General features: G+C 41.0%; 1 protein-coding gene across 2 annotated transcripts in view; it reads left to right on the forward strand.

Annotated features, from left to right (window-relative positions):
- The window catches only part of scfd2 (sec1 family domain containing 2), a 149,838-nt gene that overhangs the window by 16,166 nt on the left and 109,820 nt on the right, over positions 1-23,852 (forward strand). For both annotated transcript variants that reach the window (XR_008572667.1, XM_054789294.1), the window contains exons 4-5: positions 6,365-6,492; positions 15,529-15,704. Coding sequence is in view for 1 of the 2 variants with exons in the window: in XM_054789294.1 (XP_054645269.1) it covers positions 6,365-6,492; positions 15,529-15,704 (304 nt within the window). In the remaining variant the exon portion in view is untranslated. The remainder of the gene's footprint in view (positions 1-6,364; positions 6,493-15,528; positions 15,705-23,852) is intronic.

The following is a 23,852-nucleotide window of genomic DNA, read 5'->3' on the forward strand; positions in this document are numbered from 1 at the left end:
CGTTCCATTTGATTTCAGGTTAGTTTTCCTATAAGCAATCAAGGAAATTGAATTAAATCATGTTGTTGTTTTTCGGCTTCTTCCTTTGGAAGTCATGATTTTTTCTAACTAATGGGATTTATTTGCCTCAGTTTTTACATCAGGGTGTCTTTTATAACAGTTAATAAAAAAAAGGCAATTCTGTTAAAATTGTGTTAACAAAGAGATAAGAGATCTTGTCCAAATGTTATTTTAAAAACGTAAACATAGTGACAATATATCCTTTTATTATATCCTTTTATTAGTTGTATTGTCATCATTTGGTGGCCAACAACTTCAAATTCGACCTAAGATTTCAAGGAAAAGCTCAAACAAGGATCTGGAGCTCTTGTTTAAGTTGAGTTCAAACTTCTTTGTTCAGATCTCCCAACTTTGTAATCTTATTTTAATTCGCTCTCTTCATTGACTAACAGCTGGCAAATTCAAAATTGTTTAATTTGTAGGCTCCCTTCCTCTCCACACTTCCTGCTCCAGGCTGTCCCTCCTGTCCTCTCCCAATAAATTCACTAGGTCATTTGTCCCACTTGCCAGGACACACAGAAACACTCAAGGCCGTGGTCCTGCCTCCCGTCTCCCTCCCGTGTCATATCCCGCCAAAGTGCACGGATGCTTACAGGAAGCAGGCTCTGTCTTGTGGGCTCTATCACAACAGCACGCTTGTGTCAGGTCCAATGTGTCACATCTGTTGGACAAACATTCGGACCGGAACATCATCTGGATCTTCCTCCTCTATGCACTACATTTGCTATACAGAGAGTGATGTGGCTGCATTAAAGTTGCATTGACGTGAACTCAGGTTGGCCGTACAGGTTCTGACACACTCGCACTCAAACCCCTTCCTCAAAAAAAGTGAAAGATTTAAGAGCTGTGGTCTGAGCTTTCCCAGTTGTCAACAACAAATAGGTCATAAATGCTAAATGAAACAAAGTGTTGTTTTTGGATAGGACTCAGACAAACACATGTTCTCGCGAATACTTTGTTGTTCTGTGTGTTTCACCCAGGTTATTTTATTGGACCTTATTCTTCTCTTACAAAGAGAAAAGAAAAAAAACAGCCACAAACTTAATTATGTTGCAGCAGAAACCTCAGCAAAACATAATTCTGTTCACTGTTGGAGGTGAGCAGGCAAATAAAAACTAACGGACCCTGCTGAGACATTTGTATCCCATACCAGATGTTGTTTAAGTATCGTGTTTATGCTGTATGACTAACCCCTGAATCATGTTATCAACTTATCATGGCAGTTGCTTCAGAGAGCCTAAATAATTAGATAAATACACTTCTCGGGTTCCAGCAAGCATTGTTATAACAGTATATCTTGCTCGGGGACAAACTGTAGATGCTTTAGGGTAGTCAGTGTACAGCTTGTATAGCAGTACAGATTTGCTGTCCACTGAAAATGAGTCAACACACGGCCATTATGGTCTAAATAGCTGGAAACACAAGGGTGTAGCAAGATAATTGTGTCTTGCCTGCAAAAGTGCTGCCAGCACTGGAGGGAAAGATGAATTCCAACATGTACTGTGACATCGTGAAGCAGGGCATGATTCCCCCCCTGGCAAGCTGGGCTGCATGACAGTTTTCCAACATGATAATGACCCCAAACACACCTCCAAAGCGGCAAGGAAGGAAGCTTGCCGCTAAGGAAGCTGATGCTGAAGGTGATGGAGTGGCAAAGAATGTCTCCTCCCGACCTGAACCCAATTGAGCACCTGTGGGGCATTCTCAAGCATAAGGAAGGAAGGTGGGGGAGCGCGAGGTGTCTAACAACCACCAGCTCCACCAATGATGTCATAGATTAAATGGGCCAATCGTACTTGACCGTGGTACTGATTGCTGACTGTTAGTACAACCTAACTCCACTTTAAATTTTTGTGTCTTTTAATTGCGACACAGGGGTGTGAAATGAAGAAGAACGTGAGATATTGGCGACACAACTCATCTTTGTAATTAAAGTTAGCAGTTAACTTCTTTTTACACCTGTATGACAATTAAGGTTAAAATATTGCTCATGAGGTTGCTGAATGTTTTATGATGCCCACAGTTTGACCCTGACACGGATTATTAGTATTTTCATTATTTCCTACGGAGAAAAGTCAAACAAAATGAACATCAACCAGCATCACGGAACATCCACACACATTCACACACACGCACACACACACACATTCTTCTTTGCTTTCTCACACGCTTCCAGGAACACAGTCCTCCCCCCCCAGCCCACCACCCTTCCTTTTCACCCCCTCACTCTTTAATGCTTGGAGACAGTCAGTGTTATTTCATCACTTAAATATGTGTGCTCCATTCCTCCGACTGGTATACTATATGATGCTTAGCTACCTTTTTAGGTTGCAGTCACAATATACTCGACACACACACAAGCAAACTGGACACAAGAAGACATGCACTGTTGATGTACAAGTGCAATAGTGACCCCTTGAGGCAGTGTATGATACTATTTTGAGTCCACCCTCCCAACTCCTTAGTAGTAGAATCACCTAACTTGTCTCACTCTTGGGACCAGTATGAAACTCTGCTGAAAGCCCCGCCCCGTTTTGATCAAATGGCCCAGCAGGGAAGGCGTCAAAGGGGCGATGTGTGTACGTAGTAAATTAGAACCATATCTCACCCACCACTCAGGCTTTTTAGGTCTTCTGGGAACACACACGCTCAAATGCACACATGGTTGTTTGCAAACATGTTCAAGACATACACGGACATGCATGCCCTCCCTAACACGGTTCACATGGCGTGGTTGAGTTGTGTAAGTTTAGCGTTTCAAACATGACTAGTATGCAGGATGTTGCTTCATGATTTGCACTCAAGTGCATGGGGAGATGTTTCCCAAAAATGTTCTCCAGAAATGAAACTGTGTCATCAGTCTGGACTAACGTCTGGAATTCCCCCGCAAGTTAGGCACATTGTTAGGAAATAGGAGATTTATATTCGTGTTTCTTTTACAACAACATCACTCCTAAATGGAGCCTCTTGCTTGTTTGTGGGTTGTGTCGTATTTGCCATTTTTTTTTTTTTTGGCTGTGAAGATGGCGGTTGTCCCAACGTGAGACCCCACTCCTCCCTCGTCCAACCAGCCCCAGGTCTGGAACTGATTACATGTGATATTAAACACATGGCAGCAGTTAAAAGCGCAAAAGAAGACGAGAAAAAAAGGCCAGCAGATTTGTCAACAAGCTCCCTCGCACTTCTCTGTTCTTTGTCCTCTTCTCTCGCCGCCATTTCTGTATATTGCATCCATCTCGTTGAGAAAGACGCAGACGGATTTTAGCTTCTCTGACCAACAAACTGTCGGTGGCCTTGAGAGCAGAACGAAATCAAAGACAGCTGTTCAAAATGTCATTGTCACATGAGGTCAGGTTTTAATGAGACAGCGTCACTCTTGATTCTCTTTTTAGGCTGTTTGATCCTTCAATTTTTTCACACTTTAAATAATTCTGCCTCATATGAAACAATGGTAGCACAATTAATCTGTATCCGGGGTGTAGCTGTACACCAAAATCACAGTTTGGTACATACCTCAGTTTTATGGTCACGGTACGCTACAGTAAGAGAACAAAACATAAAACTGCTTAGCTTTGGTGTAAATGTCTTTAATGAACTGTAAAATGGAACATCAAGAAACTAAAAACTGCTAGCAGGCTATTCTCCAATTAATACACTTATCAAATTAAAAAACACAATATAAAAACAATATTAAAATGAATGAATATGAAAGAATATATAATAGTTTAAATTTCTTTTTAGCAAGTGCATTGATGCAGATATATGCAACAGTTTAGGAAATGAACGTGTAGGACTAAGTGTGTAACTATCACCAAGACAAGTTCCAGCACGGATGAAAAATGCCGGCACACTGCTTTTGTCTTATCCACTTTTCTTTGTCTGGTTAAGTATTTCCCCGGGAAGGTCAAGTGTTCCCAAACAGGAGACTTTAAAGACGGAAGAGAGAGTTTGAGTTCTGGCTTTTCCTTGGCACTATCACTAGCTGTGACTCCCTTTAGCCAAAGGCTGGGCTGCACTGTATTTGTTTACCAAGTATGTGTGACTACGTCATAAGACAGTTATACTTCCTGTCCCTCAGTCACTGTGTACCACCGTGTATGCCGCTGTACCGTACCGAATGTTCCGTAGGGAAAAATCAGATTACGAATCCCAGTGTCTGCTTAAATTTGACATCATGAAATTCTGCACAGGTAACATTTAAACATAAAAGATTTGCATAGATTTGAATTACGTCTTGCAGGTGGAGACAGTTTCACACGCATGTCCTGCGCTAAGCGTCCCATTAGTGAGGTAGATCAGTGTGTTTCGTAACTGAGGAGATAAAGAGATGAGAGACTGCTATCAAGAGCAGCTTTTCTCTGCAGGCTCTGACAAACTAAATCACAGGTAGTTAGGATAGATTGAGAAGATTTCAAATGTTGAGTCAATCTTAATGTTTGCTTTTTCCTGTGTGTGATCCCTAATGGGAGGCAATGTTTTCTGGTCATCAGGCTAACTATCACCAAGACAAGATTTCATCCACAAAACACTTTCTCAGGCTTGTGTGTCCAGTGTTGGTGATGTTGCTTCACATATAAAAGGTACACATACAGTATAGCGTGACATCGCAACATTGCAATAGACAATTCAATAGCACAAACTCAACACATGTGCTACGTGCTGACATTCTGTAAGCAAGTGACAAAAATGGTCTTCTCGGGTCATTCAATCGATCGCAACTGGACTGTTCAGGTTGCCTTAGAAGACGTTTAACCTCTCATCCGAGCAGGCTTTATCAGTTCATGCTCAAAGACTAGGTGGGACACACCAGTCAGACCAGACAGGACAGCTCTAGCCTAGTTCATTCTCAAAGACTTGGTGGGAAACATACCAGTCAGACTAGATAGGACAGCTTTAGTCTGAGAACCTGGTGCAAGATCCAATCTATACACAAATGGTGTAAATTTCTGTCCGTCTTGGCTGAGCAATCAAGTCCAACATAGGTAGCTTTACCCTACACTAAATACTGAATCATACTACTGTGAACCAGTGGCGGGCGGTGCATTCAGTGGGGACTTGACCGACTTAGTCCACCTCTTATACCACCACTACCATGTCGCAATTATACAAACCATCATTAATATATAAAACTGCAACATTAAAAGTTGTAGCATTACAGAGACAGGCATTTCACTCCTTTGGGATGATTACCATTATTGCTCAAGCACGAAATCCAGTTAACCCTTTATTTTCAAATACATCTTCACCGATATGCCTGAGTTACATTCCTGCTAGTAACTTTAAGCATTATGTAGGCTAGCACAGATGGAGGCTAAATTTGACTCTTGGCCAAATGCAACAAGCATCAGACATCGCCAGACCTTTACACTACAACATCATCTACAACATAAAATCAATATTTACAGTATCTACCAACATGTCAAAAACATTAAAAAACCCACCAGGGTATGCTCCTTAGGGAGTGTCAGTCAGTTGTACCGTTTGTAAGCACTGGTCTCAAAATGGCGAACAAACCCTTTGCTGGACTAATACAAGCTAGGTAGCTTCTGGGCTGGCCGACCTCTTCTTACAAAGGCTAGCTTTTCTGAAAACGTCCACCTTGAAAATGAATTTTTAAGATTGTTAGGCACCAAGTCAATTTCTCCATTTTTGTGTGCATGTTGTTACAGACTTTGTTTTGTTTTGTTTTGCTCTGGTCAACCAATCAGTAGACTGACGTGAATGTGGGCCAGCTAGCTGGCTCTGTGAGGCGAATCTGAAATCTGATTTGTTAAAGAAACAGACCCATTGGTAATATGGTTTAAGTGACATGGGCCAGCACTACTGATTCTGAAAGTCCTAGGCAGATTAGATTAACATGGCAACACATAGAATTTGATATCTGATTGGGCAAAAAAAAAAAAAAATCTAAAATAAACATACACTACTGGAACAGTATGGCCAAGAGACACGCTACATAATGAAGATAATAGACTGTTTGGAATAAATAATGCAATTTCATGGAACAAATGCTACAATTTAAGTTGTAAATGTAGATCAGTGCTTCTGATAGTGTTTGGCCAGCTGAGAATGTTTTGCTGGTCCTGATGGCCCACCACTGCTTTGACCAGTAGGTAACATATTGCACGCTCACATTGGAACCCTTGACAATGGAAACCTTCAAAAATGCATATCAAACTGAAAGGGGAAACAAGGCTTAGTAGTCTGTGTTAATAGTGTTTTTTTAAGCCTTAGGCATGAGTGGTAACTTTACTGAATTTGATGTTTTGCAAAACCTTTACTACATCTTTTTTTTCCCTATCAGGTCACCTGCAGCACATTTACTTTGGGAGACCATGCTCACCAGTAAGCACAAAGAAGCAGTGATGGCGGTGCGACGCCAACTAGTGGAAGCCGCCAGCAAGGAGAAGCTGCCGATCAAGATGAGCATGGGTATGAGTCTGCACACAAAAACACAAAGCACATAGCAAGCATACACTAATAAATGTATAAAGCATTGAAAACACAAATAGAAGGATTGCAGTTTATATTGCAGCTCCATGGCGCCAACTACTGGCTATGAAATCCTCTCCGCTTTTGCTCTGTGTTTGCCCATGTGGCTGCTGAGAAAACCTGAACCACATGTTGGAACTATGACACACACGCACACATACGTTTCTAAACTTTTGTTGTTTCTTAATGAAGCAAAGGCCAACGCGAGAGATAAAAATGTGTTGGCACGCGAAAATAAAGTCTTCACATACACACACACACACACACACGTATACAGGTCTATGAGTCCCCTCATGCACGTTCACCCTCATGCAACCTTCTGACTCACATTGTCTGACTCATTTAACACACACGCACACACGCATTTAGGGTTAGTGTGAATGTTAGCATCTGGTAAAAAGGGGAGGGCCACTTTGCTCCCTCAGCTCCTGTAATCTGTGAGGTAAAAAAGTGTCTGGTAACAAGCAGGTCGTAATATGTTGTTGGAGGTCTCACACACACACACGGCCAAGCATTTGTGTACACACTGTGGTTTCCTTTAACACGTTTGTGCTTAAAGGCGCAATTTGTGGGTGATCTGACCAAGCCACTGCTTCACAGTTCACACAAATCAATGATGGGGGCAGATAATGGCCTTAATAAGGTTGTCTGCTATTGATGTGAGACACAAATAGTCACTAACCTGAGGGTCAAACTCTTACATTCAACGTTATAGGATTAATGTCCTCCGCTTTTTTCCTGTCAGCTGTCCAGGGAGAGCCATGTATCTCCATGTATAGATAATTGTGAGTGTTTCACATAATGTAAAGCAATGGTCAGTGAAAAAATGTTGTATTACTTTGTGTTATTAACGAATATCACTGAACAAATCAGTAAATGGGTGTAATACGGTTGGCAATTGACGTGACTTTGTTTTAATTGACAATTTTGACATTACAGCATGTCTGACACTGTTGAACAAGCCATTTAACTATAGTTACGAATTATTCATATTTTAAATTGAGGGCGTACTCACACAAGGCTATTCGTACTGTGCTGAACTTGGGCACAGTTCCCCATCCCTCTCCTGGCTCCTACTGGTCTGCTGTCAAATTGAGCATTCAAGCTATGACCCGTTTAGCTTGTGTCATCACTTTTACAGTACATTGCTGTATTACTGCAATTTCCCTGACTTTGCGGATTATTTCCAATCTTATTCCGAGTCGTTCTGATTATTTCTATTGTTACATTAATTAATTATATTAATATGTTCCATGTATTATTTTTTTATTTCATGGCTACATTAATTATTTGCAAGAGAAGCAATCACATTCATTACATATGCGAATGTAGTCGCGTGTAAGGGAGTGTGCTGTGGGTTTGGCTTTTGGATTGTTTGGATTTTATTTCTAGGTGTTGAGTATCATTAAGAACTTCAGAGGAGCAATTGCATTGCAGTCATTCAGTCATATGACTGGGCTACATTGCGCGAGTGCATATATGCTTGTCCAGTGCTTGAGCGCGGATCAGTGTGCTCACACGAGCCTGCCACATGCCACATTGTGAAGTGGGCCCAGGCACGGTATGATTAGCCTAGTTTGAGTACACCCTAAAATATCAGCGCAAGAGTTAAATGACATTGTGAGATTTGTGGTTACCAACTGATTTTAAAATAGACGAACAGTCTGGCGAACCAAACTGAACTTCACCGCTTGGTGGAAAATAAAGAGGGCCTAAGCAGGAAGAATTACAACAAAATATGTATATACAGTCTGCCATTCTGGATGTTAAGGTTAGATTATGGCCACGTCACAAAGGCCTCTGACGTGAACCGTGGTGACTATGCAGAAGCTCCAGATCCATCCATCCATCCAGCCATCGGTTGACTTTCTATCACTTGCCGAACAACCTGATCCTTTTGGCCTACATAAAACTTTTTAGGGTGCATTTGTAGCAGACCCCGCAATAAAACAGACTGCATTTCAAGCATCATGCTATAAATAATTTGATATACCTCATATTAGCTAGATGGTGCAGACACAGCAAGTGAGGCTCAGCCAATGATCAAAGTCTTTAACGATGCACAGAGCCCAGGGGGGCAGCCATGATTTAGTCCGGCTACTTTAAGATGACTGTAGGTGAGCAAAGTGAGTCCGGGGCTAAGTGATGTCGGATGTCCGCATCAGAGCTGAGTTGTGGCCCACCTCAATGGCTGGACAGCTCCATAAGTAAACCTGCATTGGAAGGGAGACACGGGAAAACAAGAGAAATTTATATTTATGCACTCGAAGAGCAGAATAGCCCAGGAAATTTTATGTTGAGGCCCCGTTCAAAGTTTTAATATGTGTGGATGGATATCATAGGTTAAGAGAGACAGACTGCAGTGAGTTGTATATGTGCTTCTTCTTTGCACAAATGGGAACAATGAATCAAAATTGATTGGTCTAAGGTTTGCACGGGGTTATTTTATGTAGTCAAACTGTCTTCAAGCAATGGAGTCATACATGTTTGGTAGAGTAACTATTTCAGACCCAACTTGTTTGATGCTTAAACAGCCTGCAAAAAATTATACAGGAAGTGACAAATATTTTGTTATAATACCATACAAAACACATAATGAATCAATAATTGAGGTAATGTTCCCTATCAGTGATCAAACCAGTACATGCACATACTGCATATGGGCAAAGAGGACATAATTGTTCCACAAAGGTTCTGAAAGCACACACACACACACAAATGTGCACACATACTGTATAATACAACACAGTGGGGGAATTTCATCATCCCATTGTGCAGTGAGAAAGCTGACAGGTCAATCAGAGGCTTTGAGAAATGGATTATTTTCTCCTTCTCTCTGTGGATGATCTTATCCTGTAGAGATGAGACTGAGCCAAAGGTGAGAGTGCGGGTCTGCAGTGGACTGATATTTTTCTATATTTCTTTGAGTGGGAGGGGGAAATATTTACAGTGCCACATGGTGAGTGGCCACTGGTTGAGCAGGTAGTTGTTAATGCTGAGCCTGCTAATACTTACCGGTAGTTTAATCTGTGGAAATTTGTGGCAAGTGAGGGTTGTGGGGGTGTTTGGTGCTCTGGCATCCTAATATCAAGCCTGCAATATGCTTGTAGCAGTCTAACACTATAATAGTTGACGGTAGAGTGCCACAAGGTAACAATACATTAAAGGTAGACCTTCTGTTTTTTTAATGCTTATAGGTCGGAGGTGGAGTAAACGCTCAGCTACAGGCTAGAATTCATCTTAAAAGGCCCATTTTATGGCATTTTTCACCAACTTTTTATAAGTCTCTGAGGTCTTGGAAGTGTGTTGTCCACAATCTAGCTATGATGCTGGAATTTAGACAGTTTAAAAGTGTTTTTAGAAAGCACTATTGGGAAAACGCTGCTTTGTGTGTTTGTAGCTTTTCTGTGGTTTCTTGTTTTTACTTCTGGTACTTCCTGCAGTGGCTATGTCTCATCAATGTACCATAATGTAACATTACTGACACCTAGTGGCCAGTGTAGAATACTACATATCACAACTTGTCTTTCAACGTTTTTTCTGATTGTCTTATATTTGCATTTACTTTATTTAGACATTTTTATGCTTGAAAATGCTTAATTTAGGCCAAAAACACGTACATTTTGCATAAGCATGCATATTTTTTGGCAAAAATTAGGCTGTGGTGAACCACAAAACTTTAAAGTTGTAACTTTTAAGAAAACTACAATGCCAACATATAAGACTGGACAAAGATACTTTTTATTTAACTGAGTCACAAAGCAATGCAGGTACAGTACATTTTGAAATGTCTTATAACTTCCTAAGCATTATGCTTTTAGATGTTGAACTTCTTTCCACAAATTGAAACAAAAACTAAAAATGATAAGTTAAAATAATAACGGCAGTTGTAGCTGCTACTACTAATCATTTATGTTGCTGTGTAGCCATGTAAATACACATGTAAAATAGACTGCAGAAGATTACCTTAATGTTTATGCTAAAATAACTACAAAGAAATACATTTCTTAGAGCGCTGTACCACTAAGTAATGCATTCTGATAAACAGTGGACTCTTTACTATTGAACTCAGACATATGCCATGAGAGGGTGACACAGGAAACACAAAGTGCACGTAAGATTGCAAGGTTTATAGTGTGCGTAAAGCACTTAATGTGCGGTTCCAGTGCTGCCTTGCGCGCTGCCACTTCCATAGTACATGTACTATCATTCAAAGTAGTGATGCGTTCACAGTGGCTTTAATTCTCAGTCTGATAGACTTCTGGCTGCGAGATCTTGTGACACCCCTATTAAAAAGTAACTATAGGGGACCTTTAAATAGCCTTTTTTTGGTGTTCTTCCCATTTAAATTCCAATGTAACAGTGACGTGACAGCTCTTTGTCAACCAGTAGCATGTGTATAGCTCCAGTTTTTTGTGTAAACCACAGAGAAATAAAAAATGGATGGTATGGGTCAGACAATGGAGACTCAGTACTGGGCCGTACTGCTTGGTGTAAAAGAGTCTTTAGTATGTGAACACAGATGACCTTTTCAAGGTGGTCAAGGTTGTGCAGTATAATATAACAATGACAAAACAATAATGATAAACAATTTCCTTACTCATCACTTGTGAACATTTGCTCTCTGCAAACATGAATGAGGGACACATTTATTTGCTTGCAGGGCGGAGTAGTCAGCTCACATCACGAGGGCCCAATAGAGATGGAGCTTGAGGAGTAATGATGCCAAGTGTGAACTCATGCGCTCAGAGTCATTCACTTGTGATCACATCAACTTTCATGTCTCCTCTTCACTGCAAAAGCAGTACAGCGAAACCGTAACTCAGCTGACCAAATTTCCTTGATTGTCGTCTTTTTATCCGGCAATAAGATGCCTCAGGAATCCCTGAATGACTTGTCGGGAAAGTTCAGTAGCATAGATAAGAGGGAAGGTTCAAGCAGAGTTCTTTGATTGTGTAATGAGAACAGACTTTTTGTGCAGCTTCATTTTGTCTCTCAGGCTCATGTGGGCTAGCTTTTTGCTCTAAAGGTTGATTTTATTTGACGCACTGTGTACCTTTTTAGTTGCTTATTAGCAGCTAGAGTTTTACTTGGCCCTGACATTGGATGCATTTCCCGGTGCTGTGCTTGGATTATGTTTGGCACATCAAGGCTCGTGAAGCCTGAGTTACACTGCCAGGATTTTTTAGGGCAGGATATGCTCACAATAGAGCTTTTCAGGGTCTCAAGTATGCTTGCACTGAAGCTTATTATGTGAAAATGCTTTAATTTCAGTGAGAAATTTGACCTTACCTTTTGTAGGCGCTTGTATTTTGCCTTGAAACACATACAGTAGGTTCTTTCATTGCTGTTTGTCAAATGTATGTCCCCCTGATTGGCTTTCTGTCCTGCTGTCAGTTTCACCTACCAACTGCTGTAAAAATGTGTTTTGTAATTTTATTACCCTTTAGTTCTGGGAAATCTTTGAATTATTGAACTTGCCTGGCCCCAGTTTGGTTGTAAGAGGTATAGCACCGGGCCCATTTATTGTTCATGCACAAGCACACACAACTTGAATGTGTCATATCATCCAATTGATTGTTCCTACTGCCAGTTAATAATAATAGTAATAGTAATCACCAATGCATAATAGTAATTACCAAAAAGACTCAAAATAATCTACAAGGTCATAGCCAAAGGTGTGCTTGCTAATGCACAAGCACATTCTTGCTTAGTTGCTGCAGTTTTTAATGATTATCACTGGGGGTGTCCCGATACACTTCCGATTTGATTCTGATATTGCAGCCTTGAATGTCGACCATTACCGATATTGATCCGATATCAGCACAGCTCATTTCTTACTTTAATTACTTCTTTAGTAGCGTGGAATGTTAAGAAAGGCTTGATCAAGTGTAATTACTCAGAGAAAAATAATCAGCAACAGTAGGTATGAGAAAAACTAACCCATTGACTTCTTCCTGCATCTGGTATATAGTTTTATCAACAAATGGCATATTGTAGCGAGGTTAAACGTGCTCATTGAAGGGTGATCTTACTCACCACCGACAGGGGCTGGCTTTTTTCTCTTACAGTGAATGACTTTTTGCTGTCCCGTGGGGGTTTCTCACGCTTTGCAAATGTGTCAAACAGCAGTGGATGTTTCAGGAAGCCGTGGTGTTGGAAAAATCCTTCTTCAAATGCACGTTGAGTTTGGTCTTATTAAACTTCCCTTGTTCTGTGCCAGCCACGGGAAAGTTGTGCATGCACGTTTTGCACTCAGCTGCAACGTCTTTTTTTGACTTCAACAAAAAACGCAGCCGCACGGTTGAGATCACGCCTACTCTTTGATCACACTGTTGTTGTGATCATGTGGGTTCTGCATGCTGAATAGAAGGGCTATTGCTGTTCTGCTTGTATCCGAGTGCCAATATCGGAGATTTTAGATGCAGGCAATTATAATATGATACTGTTTTTTTGGCTGATATCGGACCGATATCTGATATCAACATTGGATCAGGACACTCCTAATTATCACCACCTTGCACATTAAAAATAATTCACAAAATAAAAGGTACACTTGCTCACGCACAAGCGCATGCATGCAACTGTCATGTAATTATTGCCAGTTGTTAATGAGAGCACCACCTTGGACAATAAAGTCAGTAAAGCAGAAGTGGTAAGGGTCTCAATATGATTTTGAATATGCATACGAGACAGGGTTTTCGCTCCATGTAATTAAGTGATCGTGACGGCCCGCCACTACATAATAAAAGCCGCCACACCTTAAAAATGATTTTTTTTAAGACTTGAAAACAAGTTAAGTAATATATTGTATCAATGGATATACTGTATATGCTATATTGATACATATATAGATTATTATTTACGCACATATTGACTACAATTAGTTTGAAAACAATTTAAAATATCATAAAAATGTTTCACTGCGCTTTATTTTGATAGACATAGGCAGATAGGCAGCAGAGGCGCTTGTCTCCCTCTGCTTGTGCACGTCTCACCAGTTAAAAGTACGCATCTTGTGTTGATGTTCACTTTGTACCTTATTATTGTGAGAATTGACAAGAGCTCAACACAGGCGAAGTGATTGCTCATGTTTCAATCTCATTCAACTTTGTTTACACAATTTGCTTCTCACTGCCTCTCGGCCGTAGCTCTGGGCGGCATCTTGCTACCTCGTTTTTGTCCTGTGACGGGCGAAGCACAAGTCACATTCATGCTAACTTACAATCACTTAACACGTAAAAATTTTGCTCTTGTTATCAATTATACTTATGGCTTGTCTTCAAAACACTAGATGTGTGTCTAAGTTGTGTCTTAGTAGTGTGTTCAGCTTTGAACAGTGGTGCTGTATTTCACCAGGTGATGTTGAGTAGTTCACCAACGAATATTTGCTTCACCTCTTAGTATTTTTTATAAGTGTTCTTTTCAAACATGACGACTGTATTTAATGACAAATGAGCACATTGAATGGAGATGTATTTTGTAAAGTACAATTAAATGTTGGCAGTCACGTAAAATAGCTCACCTCTCTTTTCTTTTTATAGATTTCATAGTGCTGCAAGTTGGATACACCTGTGCTATCGTAACCCTGGACTCTCAGTTTATTGTATTTTGTGAATTGTGTTGTTTTGAATTAAAAAACATTATTGAAGAATTCATTTCCCATGTATTCATATTACTCTAAAACAGGCATCAAATTAAATTTAGGTTTGTGTCAGGTAGTATAAAATGTACTTTTGTACTAGTCACATAGTACTATTTGACTAAATAGGTCAGGTAACAAAAGGTGGCTCAGCATTTTAGACTCACTTTAAGTTCTCTCAGCAACGTTGCCATTAAATTAACAGTTTTGTAATGTTTTCTGTTCATGTTCTGCTGGTCGTTGAAAAATGTTAAATAAAGAAATAAGTCATAAAATTTGTCATAGTAAAAAAAAAAAAAATGCAGACGCAGCAGCAGCACGACACACAGGCAGCAGTCCCATGCAGCCCACCACCACAGCATCAGAAAATCCTAGGAGAAACCCTGCAAGATTACATTTGAGTACATCTCGTGTTTGCAGTTACACAATGCAACATGTCGGAAAAGGAGTAGGAAGAAACAAAGCTTATTGAAACCTACCCCTTCTCCGTATCACAGTGATTACTAATCATTTGCAATTGCAATAAACTGCAGTGTTGTATTGTGAAATGATGGCACAGTCCAACATGCTGAGCGCAGAGGTGTGCTAGTTCGGCCCAGTGGGAGGAAAGGGAAGGGAGGCCTACATGTGCCAAATCCCGGTATGGTAGAACTGACCCATAGTGAGCTTATCAGTCTTAAAAATGGATCTTGCTAGTGATTGATTCTGACTTGAGAAAAGTTGTGTGCACTGCCTTCATTTTATATTCTTCACATTCTATTTGGCATTCTAGAGAGTTGTGCAGCATGTGTCTGGTGCTGCTCTAGTCATGTGTTTGGCCCCTGCTAAAGAAAACACCAGCCACAGAGTCCTACAGGAAATACTCCCACATCTGGTGCTGGTTCAGAGTATCAACATGAAGACGTGGTCGTGATGGGGGAGTTAATGCGTGCACCTCCAACCTTCAGGCCACCGTCCACAGCTGCTCCGGCCTGACCGTCCACTTGTATTGCTCTTCCTGTGTCCCTTCATAACTCTCTGGGTTGCCCTCTGTAAATAATCAGCAAACGTCTCAGGTTTACGCGTATTAGTCACACTCTTATTAGTGCACCTCGCTGTTGACTCGTGTGTGTTTGGAGCGCTAAGCTCAGTGTGATTGTCTGTTTATACTGTTACCAAATTCCGCTGTTCCCATCTGGATGAATTACCAGATTTGTGTGTCCTTCCCATCCTTGTGCATTATAGTTTGTTTGTAACACACCACCGTTAAGCTACCTTGTGGATTATGCATTATGTTGTCCTTACACAATCTTTGATGAACGCACAATGACAGCAATATCTTCAATCCTCCTCAGGCCGCGTGACCCCTGAGCAGCTTTGCTCCTATGCGCAGCTGTTTCGGCACAATTTGGGGGCGCTAGAGAGTCACTGCGGGGTGCTCCAGCTGGGCCTGGCTACGGCTCAGACCCTCCGACACCCCCGCCTTTCCCGCTGGGATGCCTGTCTGGCCTTTGAGAGGCTGCTGCTGCAGGTCAGTGATCAACTGAGGCCAGACATAAACAGTCATGTGATAAAACGAGGAGGTATTCTAAAACTTAGGGGTGACACATTTTCATCTCTGTGCATGCAGAGGTTCAGTAGTAGAAGCGTTACACCATGGGGTGTCCTCCTTCTGTCACATGACTACAGATGCATATGCTACAGGCATATTTAACTTTGTGATGCACTATTTTTAATACAGTGGACCTTCTTGGATGAAATTTTCAATTTGTTGCGATTTGGAAAAAATTTTGAAGCATTTTTTTTACCAGTGATACAAGTGTAAAAAGAGGTTAACTACTGTTGGTGAGATGTTAAAATCACAAAACAGGCTTTTAGCAGATGTAGTACAAAGTGGGGTCGCAGATGCATGTCACACATCTCATTTTGTATCATGCTTAATTATCATAAAAGTATAAAAAGAAGTTAACCAGTGTTGCAAAAGACACAAAAAGACACAAGCAGATTTGATCTTTGGATGCCCACCGAATTGAAGTCTTCCAAAATTTTGAATTCCAATGACAGTATGCCTTTTTACTTTAGAGACCTATTTTCCCCCAAATTTTGTGAAAATTCTAATTTGTGTGGCTTTTGAGACCAGTAGTTGCAGTGTTCCATTGAGTAAACCAGACTGGGGTGAAACAGTCGTAGTTGTAATTAACTTTGCATTTACCAATTTGCATCGTTTTTTTGTGGATAAATATTTAGTTGCCTTGCACTTGGCAGGTAAGTGTAAAGGTAAGCGTGTGTATGTGGGTGTGTAGAATGTTCTACTACAGCGAAAATAAAGGAAAATTTCTCTCCTAACATAAACAAGGCTGGTCAGTCAGTGTTTGGAGGGAAAATATTCAGATCCAGTAAATACTGCAGGAAAAAGTCTGTGATGTTGTTTAGAAGGGACAAGTTTATTGGGGCAGACAGAGGTGTATGGACACTTGTGTTTGAGTGTGGGAAGCTCATGGGTCATGTCTGATCCAGAGGGAATGAGGGTGAGCATTAGAGTCAATTATATGACCAAATCAGTGTCCGTTATGGCTTGTTCATCCCCTAATTTGACCTTACGTGTTGGGCAGCTGGACAGCTCTGCAGTCAGCATGTTGGTGTTTGCTATCATTTCAGGACTAAACACTGCATTTCTACACTGTTTGGATTATTTCAGTTGTGCAAGGTGGTGGTTATGATTCATTACTGGAATTAATTACATTACAGTTGCAGGCCCATGTGCTTGTACTTGAGCAAGTGCGCGTTTGGCTTTGACTTTGTGGATTATTTTTAGTCTTTCTGGTTATTTCTATGATGTAATGTGGTGAGCATCATTAGTACCCGGCTGGGAGGAATGATAGATATGATCATTCCCCAAAATAAAAGGTAAATACAACTACAAAAACACAAAATACATCCTTTGTCTCCTCTTGCTATACATGGTGGCTTTGAAGCTGTAAAGTAAGCAGGACAGATAAGTATTTAGCAACTTAATCAAGTAAATCATGGAAAAATAAAGCAAGCTTGCAGCAGCGCCCCATGCCAAAACTGAAATTTGAAAACAAGCTTGTAAACCTTCGTCCTCAGCTAGGGCCGTGGTTGGTTTTATTAAAACGAGGAGGAAGACTTTAGGGCTTAAAGTTCCAGCATCTATTAACTTCATGGCTCCACTTTGATCCTCTCTCCCATAGCTGTCTAACAGTACCTGAGCGCAACTTTCTCAGCACTCTTTTACTTTCAGGCGACCTAACTAACCAGACTCTGGTCTCTGTGACATTGAAAACATTTAGCTTTGGCCTTGTGCATACACGCTGTAGCTGTTGGCTGGAGTTCCAACTGACATTCTTTAAGATCTCACAATCAGGCCTGTGGCGTTAATGTTTTGCCATCAGAATGAGTGTCTTTTATTGCTGTATTAGGTGAAATTAGTGTGTGTGTGTGTGTATATGTGTGTGTGTCCCTGTCAGTTTGCATGTGAGGCGGTCACTTTGGCTAAACATGTACAAGGGGCCTGCGGATTGGGGGGATTAACTGCTTGACAAAATGCCTTTTAGCTGAGCCCGGCGGTCGCAATGTGTTTGCTCGGCCTGAGTGTGTGAGGGCCGCTGTGGGTGCAACCATCGCCTTTAGGACAGTGGGAGTCCTTTCAGGCCAACTCCACCACTGTGGGGGCCGTGAAGTAGGCAGTCAGAGAACGGCCACTGAGTTCAAGGTTTAGCTTAGTTCCAACCCTCGCCAACAAATATACTGGCTTCCAAACACTGTATGTAACCTCCTTGGACTGTTTTCCCAATTTGGCAATACAAGTACAGAGCCTTGAACAGAACACAATACATTCAAGAATGGTGTCCAGTTGGTTCACAGTCAACTGACTGAGTATTTTTTTTTTTTATGTGTGCAGAATGTATTGTTGGCATCACGCTTCTGTTTGGTTGAAATGTGCTTGAGCTCATTATGGGCCAAAATTGTGTCTCTTTCTTTAATTTTGATAAAGTTATGACATTTTTTCCGATAGATTCAATGCCTGAGCGAGCCTTATTATTGGAACTTGATTGTTTTGTTGAACGACTTTGAAGCTACATAATATACGGTATCATAAACAATTGGAGGATGTCCTGTGGGGTACGTTGCTGTCCTCTACAACCATACATTTCTAGTAAGAGTCTAGCATGTCATGTATTCATCATATGATTTTTCGGTACGGACAATTTTGTACTGTCCAGACGTGTACCGACTTCCCACATGGTACACATTAAGTGCGGAACAGGAAGTGTAGCTGCCTCGTGATATCGTGTCTGTGTCTACTCCGTAAACAAATACAGGCAGCCCAGCCTTTGGAACTTTAATTTCCTGAAAAACTAATATAAGAATTCAGACTGTTCGAACTGTTACTGTTGCACTTGTCCACATTGTTGCACTTTGCTTAAAAGAAACCTTGTCAGCTCTTTTATATTAGTTCATATTTATTTATTATTATTTCATTTATTGGGGAAATCTCTATTAGCAGTTTTTTTATGTTTCATTTTTAAAATCTTTTAAAGCTTATTATTAGAGATGTCACGAGACACTCAGTACACAAGACGAGATGATACATAGGATTTTAACTTTATTTTTAAGAAAAGTACAATGAAAAATCTAAAAATATATGTTGCAATCTACTGTAATCTACTATATGACTGACAAAAGGGCTCACTGTGTTCATCTCGTTGTTCTATGGAACAAACACATCAAGGTGCTAAAACCAATTTCACAGAGCGAATCCGCTTCCTGCCTGTTTGGAGGCAGCAGACGAGGAAAACAGACATGCATGCTCATGGTGATGTATTTAGGCTGGCTAAATTATTGACTTCATTTTCATTTATTGTGTGATTAATCAATTGATTTATTATTGTCCCAGGCCAAGTGCCCACGAGACATTGTTTTTCCGAATGAGAAATCTTGTCACATTTTAATCTCACGAGATCTTGTGACATGAGCTCTTGTGACACCCCTACTTTTTACACAAAAGTTAATCAGATTTATATTTTGCATTTTGTTCCCTTATTGTACTGAAAATTAACTGAACACACAACAAATTGTGATTATGGCGTACCACACTGTTACACCCCCCAATTTCTAGTATTCCCCTTAAAAAACAATGTAAGTACAATTAATCCTTATTTGGTCATCTTAATTACCGTATAAGAGATCTTTGTGTTAATTGACATATAAGATCAAAAATAAGTTACACAAGTAACATGTAAACTTTAAAAATACTAAGATGTGTCAAACTTTTAGGAATTATTTTTTTTAATTCTATCGCCATTACTATTTTCCTCTTTTGACTTATGGAAACTGTGAAAAATAGGAGGACTAGTAGACGAGGGAATGTGGGATTGTGGACATCTCATTTTCATTTAAATGACTGATCTCAAGATCATCATTCTATGGACTGTATTTTCCTTCCATATTTTTAGTTGAATTAGTTGAGTGACATCCATTGTATGGTCGAGGTCTACTTTTTATTGCTCATGAGCTCATTCTGTATGTATGTGCTGTAATAAGACTTTTTTTTTCTCGCTTTAATAATAAAACCCTTGGACATTCTCACTGCTGTGAGGTCAGTTTGTGGGTACAGGCGTAAATGTGCTCAATGCGATAATTTCTATGTACAGTATTTTCATTGTCTTGTAATGGCCGCATATCCTCTAGAAGCAACCCTTGCACCAACCTCCTATGGTGAACTGGTGTTTGCTCTGAAAGGCTCTGCTTGACTTTGGTGGGTCCAATGCCAGCCAGCGATACTGCATATGCTCAGTGCTGGACATGGGTGGCACCGCCATTGAGGGGCAAACTCAACAGACTCCCTCTTTCTCCATTTCCCAGAACACCGCAGGCACACATTAGCAACCTTCCCCTCAACGGTGCAGCCAGAGAGCTCACCAAGCTAAACACGACTAGCACACAACCCACCCACAGAGTGGGAAGAGAGGGAAAAAAAAAAGTTGACATGTTTACATCATTTTGTACAGCCAGCATGTGCGTCATGTCGCTGACTGTGGCGGGGATGACAGCCATGCAGTAGAGACATGCTGACCTCTCACCCCAGACCGGTTGCGTCGCTCTGCTGGGATTAGCAGGGGCATGCCTCTGCAAACATTCAAGCTCAGAGTTATTACTGATCACAGTGCTGCACGGGCCCTCTGTCGCCTTCAATCCATCCTTCTGGTTCTTATCTTCCTGACTTCCTGACCGCTGTTCCTGGACACCAAAACGAAGAGAAATCCAGCCCCTGTGACATTATTCTGCAGCCATTATCATCCATCTTATCTTAGCGTACGCTTACGAATGAAACCATTGTGATGCATTTACCAGCAGTTTGCTATGTCACCAGTTGCTTTTCAATATACAGTACAGTATTTCCGCTGTGTAAGTATGGGTTTAGAATTTGACTTACTGTGTGTAAATAGTGCAACTCCAGTGGACAAAGTAGTGTAGTAAATGCACACTTTGATAGAGATGCATCACACGCATTAACTCTACAATAGTCTTTGCAATAGTTTTCCAATACACCACATGGTGGCGCGGTTATTAAACACCCAAAGTATGACTTGAAATTTCTCACACAGAGCTTAATACTCGCCACACAACCCAACTGGTCTATGTGTGCTTTGTGGACATAGAAAAGGCATTTGAGCGTGTCCCACGGGGGGTGCTAATGGAGTCTGGAGTTCGTGGTACGCTACTACGTGCCATTCGGCTCTCGTACAACCAGAGCCACCCTGGTTCGCATTGCCAGCAATAAGTCGAGCCACTTTACTGTGAACATTGGCCTCCGCCAAGGATGTGAAACTCCTTGGTGTCCCCCAGGTAGAACTGGAAGAGTTGGCAGAGGACCGGGAAGTCTGGGCTTCGCTACTGAGACTGCTGCCCCTGCGACCCAGACTCGCATCAGTGGAAGAAAATGGATGGATGGATGGGATGTCCAGAAGTGACCATGTGACCCCATTGACCATTTGTATAATGATTATGAAGCTTGGATGATATCTGTATTACATGTATGCTAGCATTTCTTCCAAAGCAGAGCCCATAGGGCCACAAATATCATTTAGTGGTGTTGCATGACTGTATAGTACCAGTAACACGTTCACATTGTCTCATTGACATGCTGCTGCTCTTGTTGCATTTTCAGGCCTAGCTTTGTATGAACAGCTTTTTTAGGTAAACAAGAACACCATTTTTTATCCGTTTCAGTTAGAATCAGTTGTCTTTCAAATTACCACTAGATTTGGATGGTATAAGCCAGTATATTATGGTACTCTCAATTTGTTTCCTTCCCAATGTATTTATTAGCAAGAAATCCCGGCAGGTCTCCGCTAGAGGCACCCAAAATCTATTCAAACTCTTATTCTTGCTCTGTTTTGGTGCCTGTCTATGTCTGTTGAAGTAATCAGTGACCCAGGTTGTTGACCTCCATGAACCATTAGCGTTAGCTAAAGCCATCAGTTTGATTAATTGCATTGGATGTAATCAGCATTGCAAAAAGACCAATCACTAAGCATTTCATTTTCTGTAAACCAATGTAAGGCACACAGCCCATTTTCTGTAAACCAATGTAAGGCACACAGCCAATGATAATAAAACTATTGATGGCTAATAAGATGAACAATATGCTATCAATATTAAATGTTTTCACGCTGCTCTTTTAAAAAGGGACAAGATCAGTGGGCCACAAAAATGTCTTAGAATGTGTCAGTTTGTGCTCGCTGACACTGCACATTTGTCCTTTGACCTCCCTGGACGTACATTGATCTGCAGAGACATATATCTGTACATCTGCTGTAATCCAGCAGCTCGAAAATAAAGCCCATGTTATGTATGCCTGTTATGTAAAGATTTACGAGTTTGTGCCAATCCCCAGAATGCTTAACATTTGCTTGTATTGCATCTGGGTCACATAATTCCAACTAGTGAAGAGACGGGGAAAATGTTGATAAAGTAACTTTCATCTTATCTGAGCAGAATGCCACAGAAAGTTGGAGGGCGGGACTTTAAGCCAGTAATCTTCCTTTCCCCCGGGGTATGGAGTCTGTCCCCACATCCCAGACATTCCCCTGTCCACTCACCATCCATCCCTGTTGGAAGGTGGGGGTGTGGTGAGCTGCTGGACATTGTAACAAAGGGGTGTGAATGACTGCAGGGCGTTGCCCCAAGTGGTCCAACGCTGACCTTCTCTAGTTCCCCACTGTTTAACAGCCTCTCATCTGCTGACCTGGCCTGGCTGTCTCCTCATCCTTCCACGTTTGGTACCTTCATCCCGCTCTTGTTTGTCCTCTTGTAGCCCCTGAAGTAACACTTGTGTTCAAAGAGGGAGCCAAAGGGTTGACCCCTGTCAATGGTGGTGCTGTCTCTTCCTATCTTGTCGTGCTTCTACTCCCGATAACCAAGAATCAGTTTTTGTTAGGCATGTAATGGTACATAATCACGTTTCGGTAAGTACCATGGTTTTACAGTCACAGTTCGGTTAATTTTTAGTCCAGTAACGGAAGGAAATGCAAAACACAAAACTGCTTAGCTTTTGTGTGAACAGCTTTAATGGTGATGGTAATGTTTAAATTTTATTTTGAATATGCATACAGGTTACATTGGAATACATCACATGTTGCAAATCACAGTTGTCCAAAAAGGAGTTGGAAGAAACTAATTTAACCCTATCCCCTTTCCGTTTCACATCAATTGCTAATAATTTGTTTGTGCACTTCCTGTATTCAACATGTCCCACTTGCCAATTTTGAAACAGAAACCAAATCGAAATACCATAACAAAATGATAAGGCTAATGGTTTTGAAAATTAAACATAAAAAACTGCAAGCTGATAGCAAATAATTAAATAAATATAAGTAAAAAAAGAAATACAAACATAGGTTTTTGTATGCCCCAGTTTTGATTTGTTTTTTTTGTCCCCTTTGTAATTAATAAATGATTGTTGTTTCATGGTTGAATACTGCCTATTATTAGTAAAAAATGCATATATTTACTTATTCTTGGCCTAAAATCATCATTTTCAAGCATAAAAACGGCTGAATGGACTAACTAAATGAAGTAAAATACGAATAAAAAGCAGAAGAAGCATTCTAAAGATTATAAACAGGTTTTCTATGCCATAACTCCGAAAATATTCCATTAATTACTGTTGAATCCTACTTCTCTGATATTCACTTATAGCTGTTGAGTCTGGACCCACTTAACTGTGATAAACGAGGTACGACTGTACATCTGTACATCATAGCCCATGGTGAATTAACTGTAATACAGGGGTCACCAACCTGTCGATCGTGAGCTACTCGTCGATCTTTGGAACTTTGCCAGTCAATCGCACGCATTTTGACCAATGAACACGCCCGTGCACCTTGCCGCTCTCCAGGCACGCAACCCGCAAGCTCTAATCAGGAGCCCAGTTCCCAAAACCCGACTGGAGGTACCATGAGCGCACACACCGACACCGGCTTGCCTCGAGCTCACAGGTTGAACGACAGGGAGAGAGAGTAAGCGCGCAGCCATGTGCCTGCTCACGCACTCAGCCTGTGCTACCTCAAAATATAGGCACAAATATAATTCCATAGATGTGCACCTCCAAAAAACGCTCCTCATTCGGACTGACTGTTGTAACGCAGCCCCT

This window comes from Dunckerocampus dactyliophorus, chromosome 10 (assembly GCF_027744805.1).
Source record: "Dunckerocampus dactyliophorus isolate RoL2022-P2 chromosome 10, RoL_Ddac_1.1, whole genome shotgun sequence".
In the NCBI taxonomy this organism is placed as follows: domain Eukaryota; kingdom Metazoa; phylum Chordata; class Actinopteri; order Syngnathiformes; family Syngnathidae; genus Dunckerocampus; species Dunckerocampus dactyliophorus.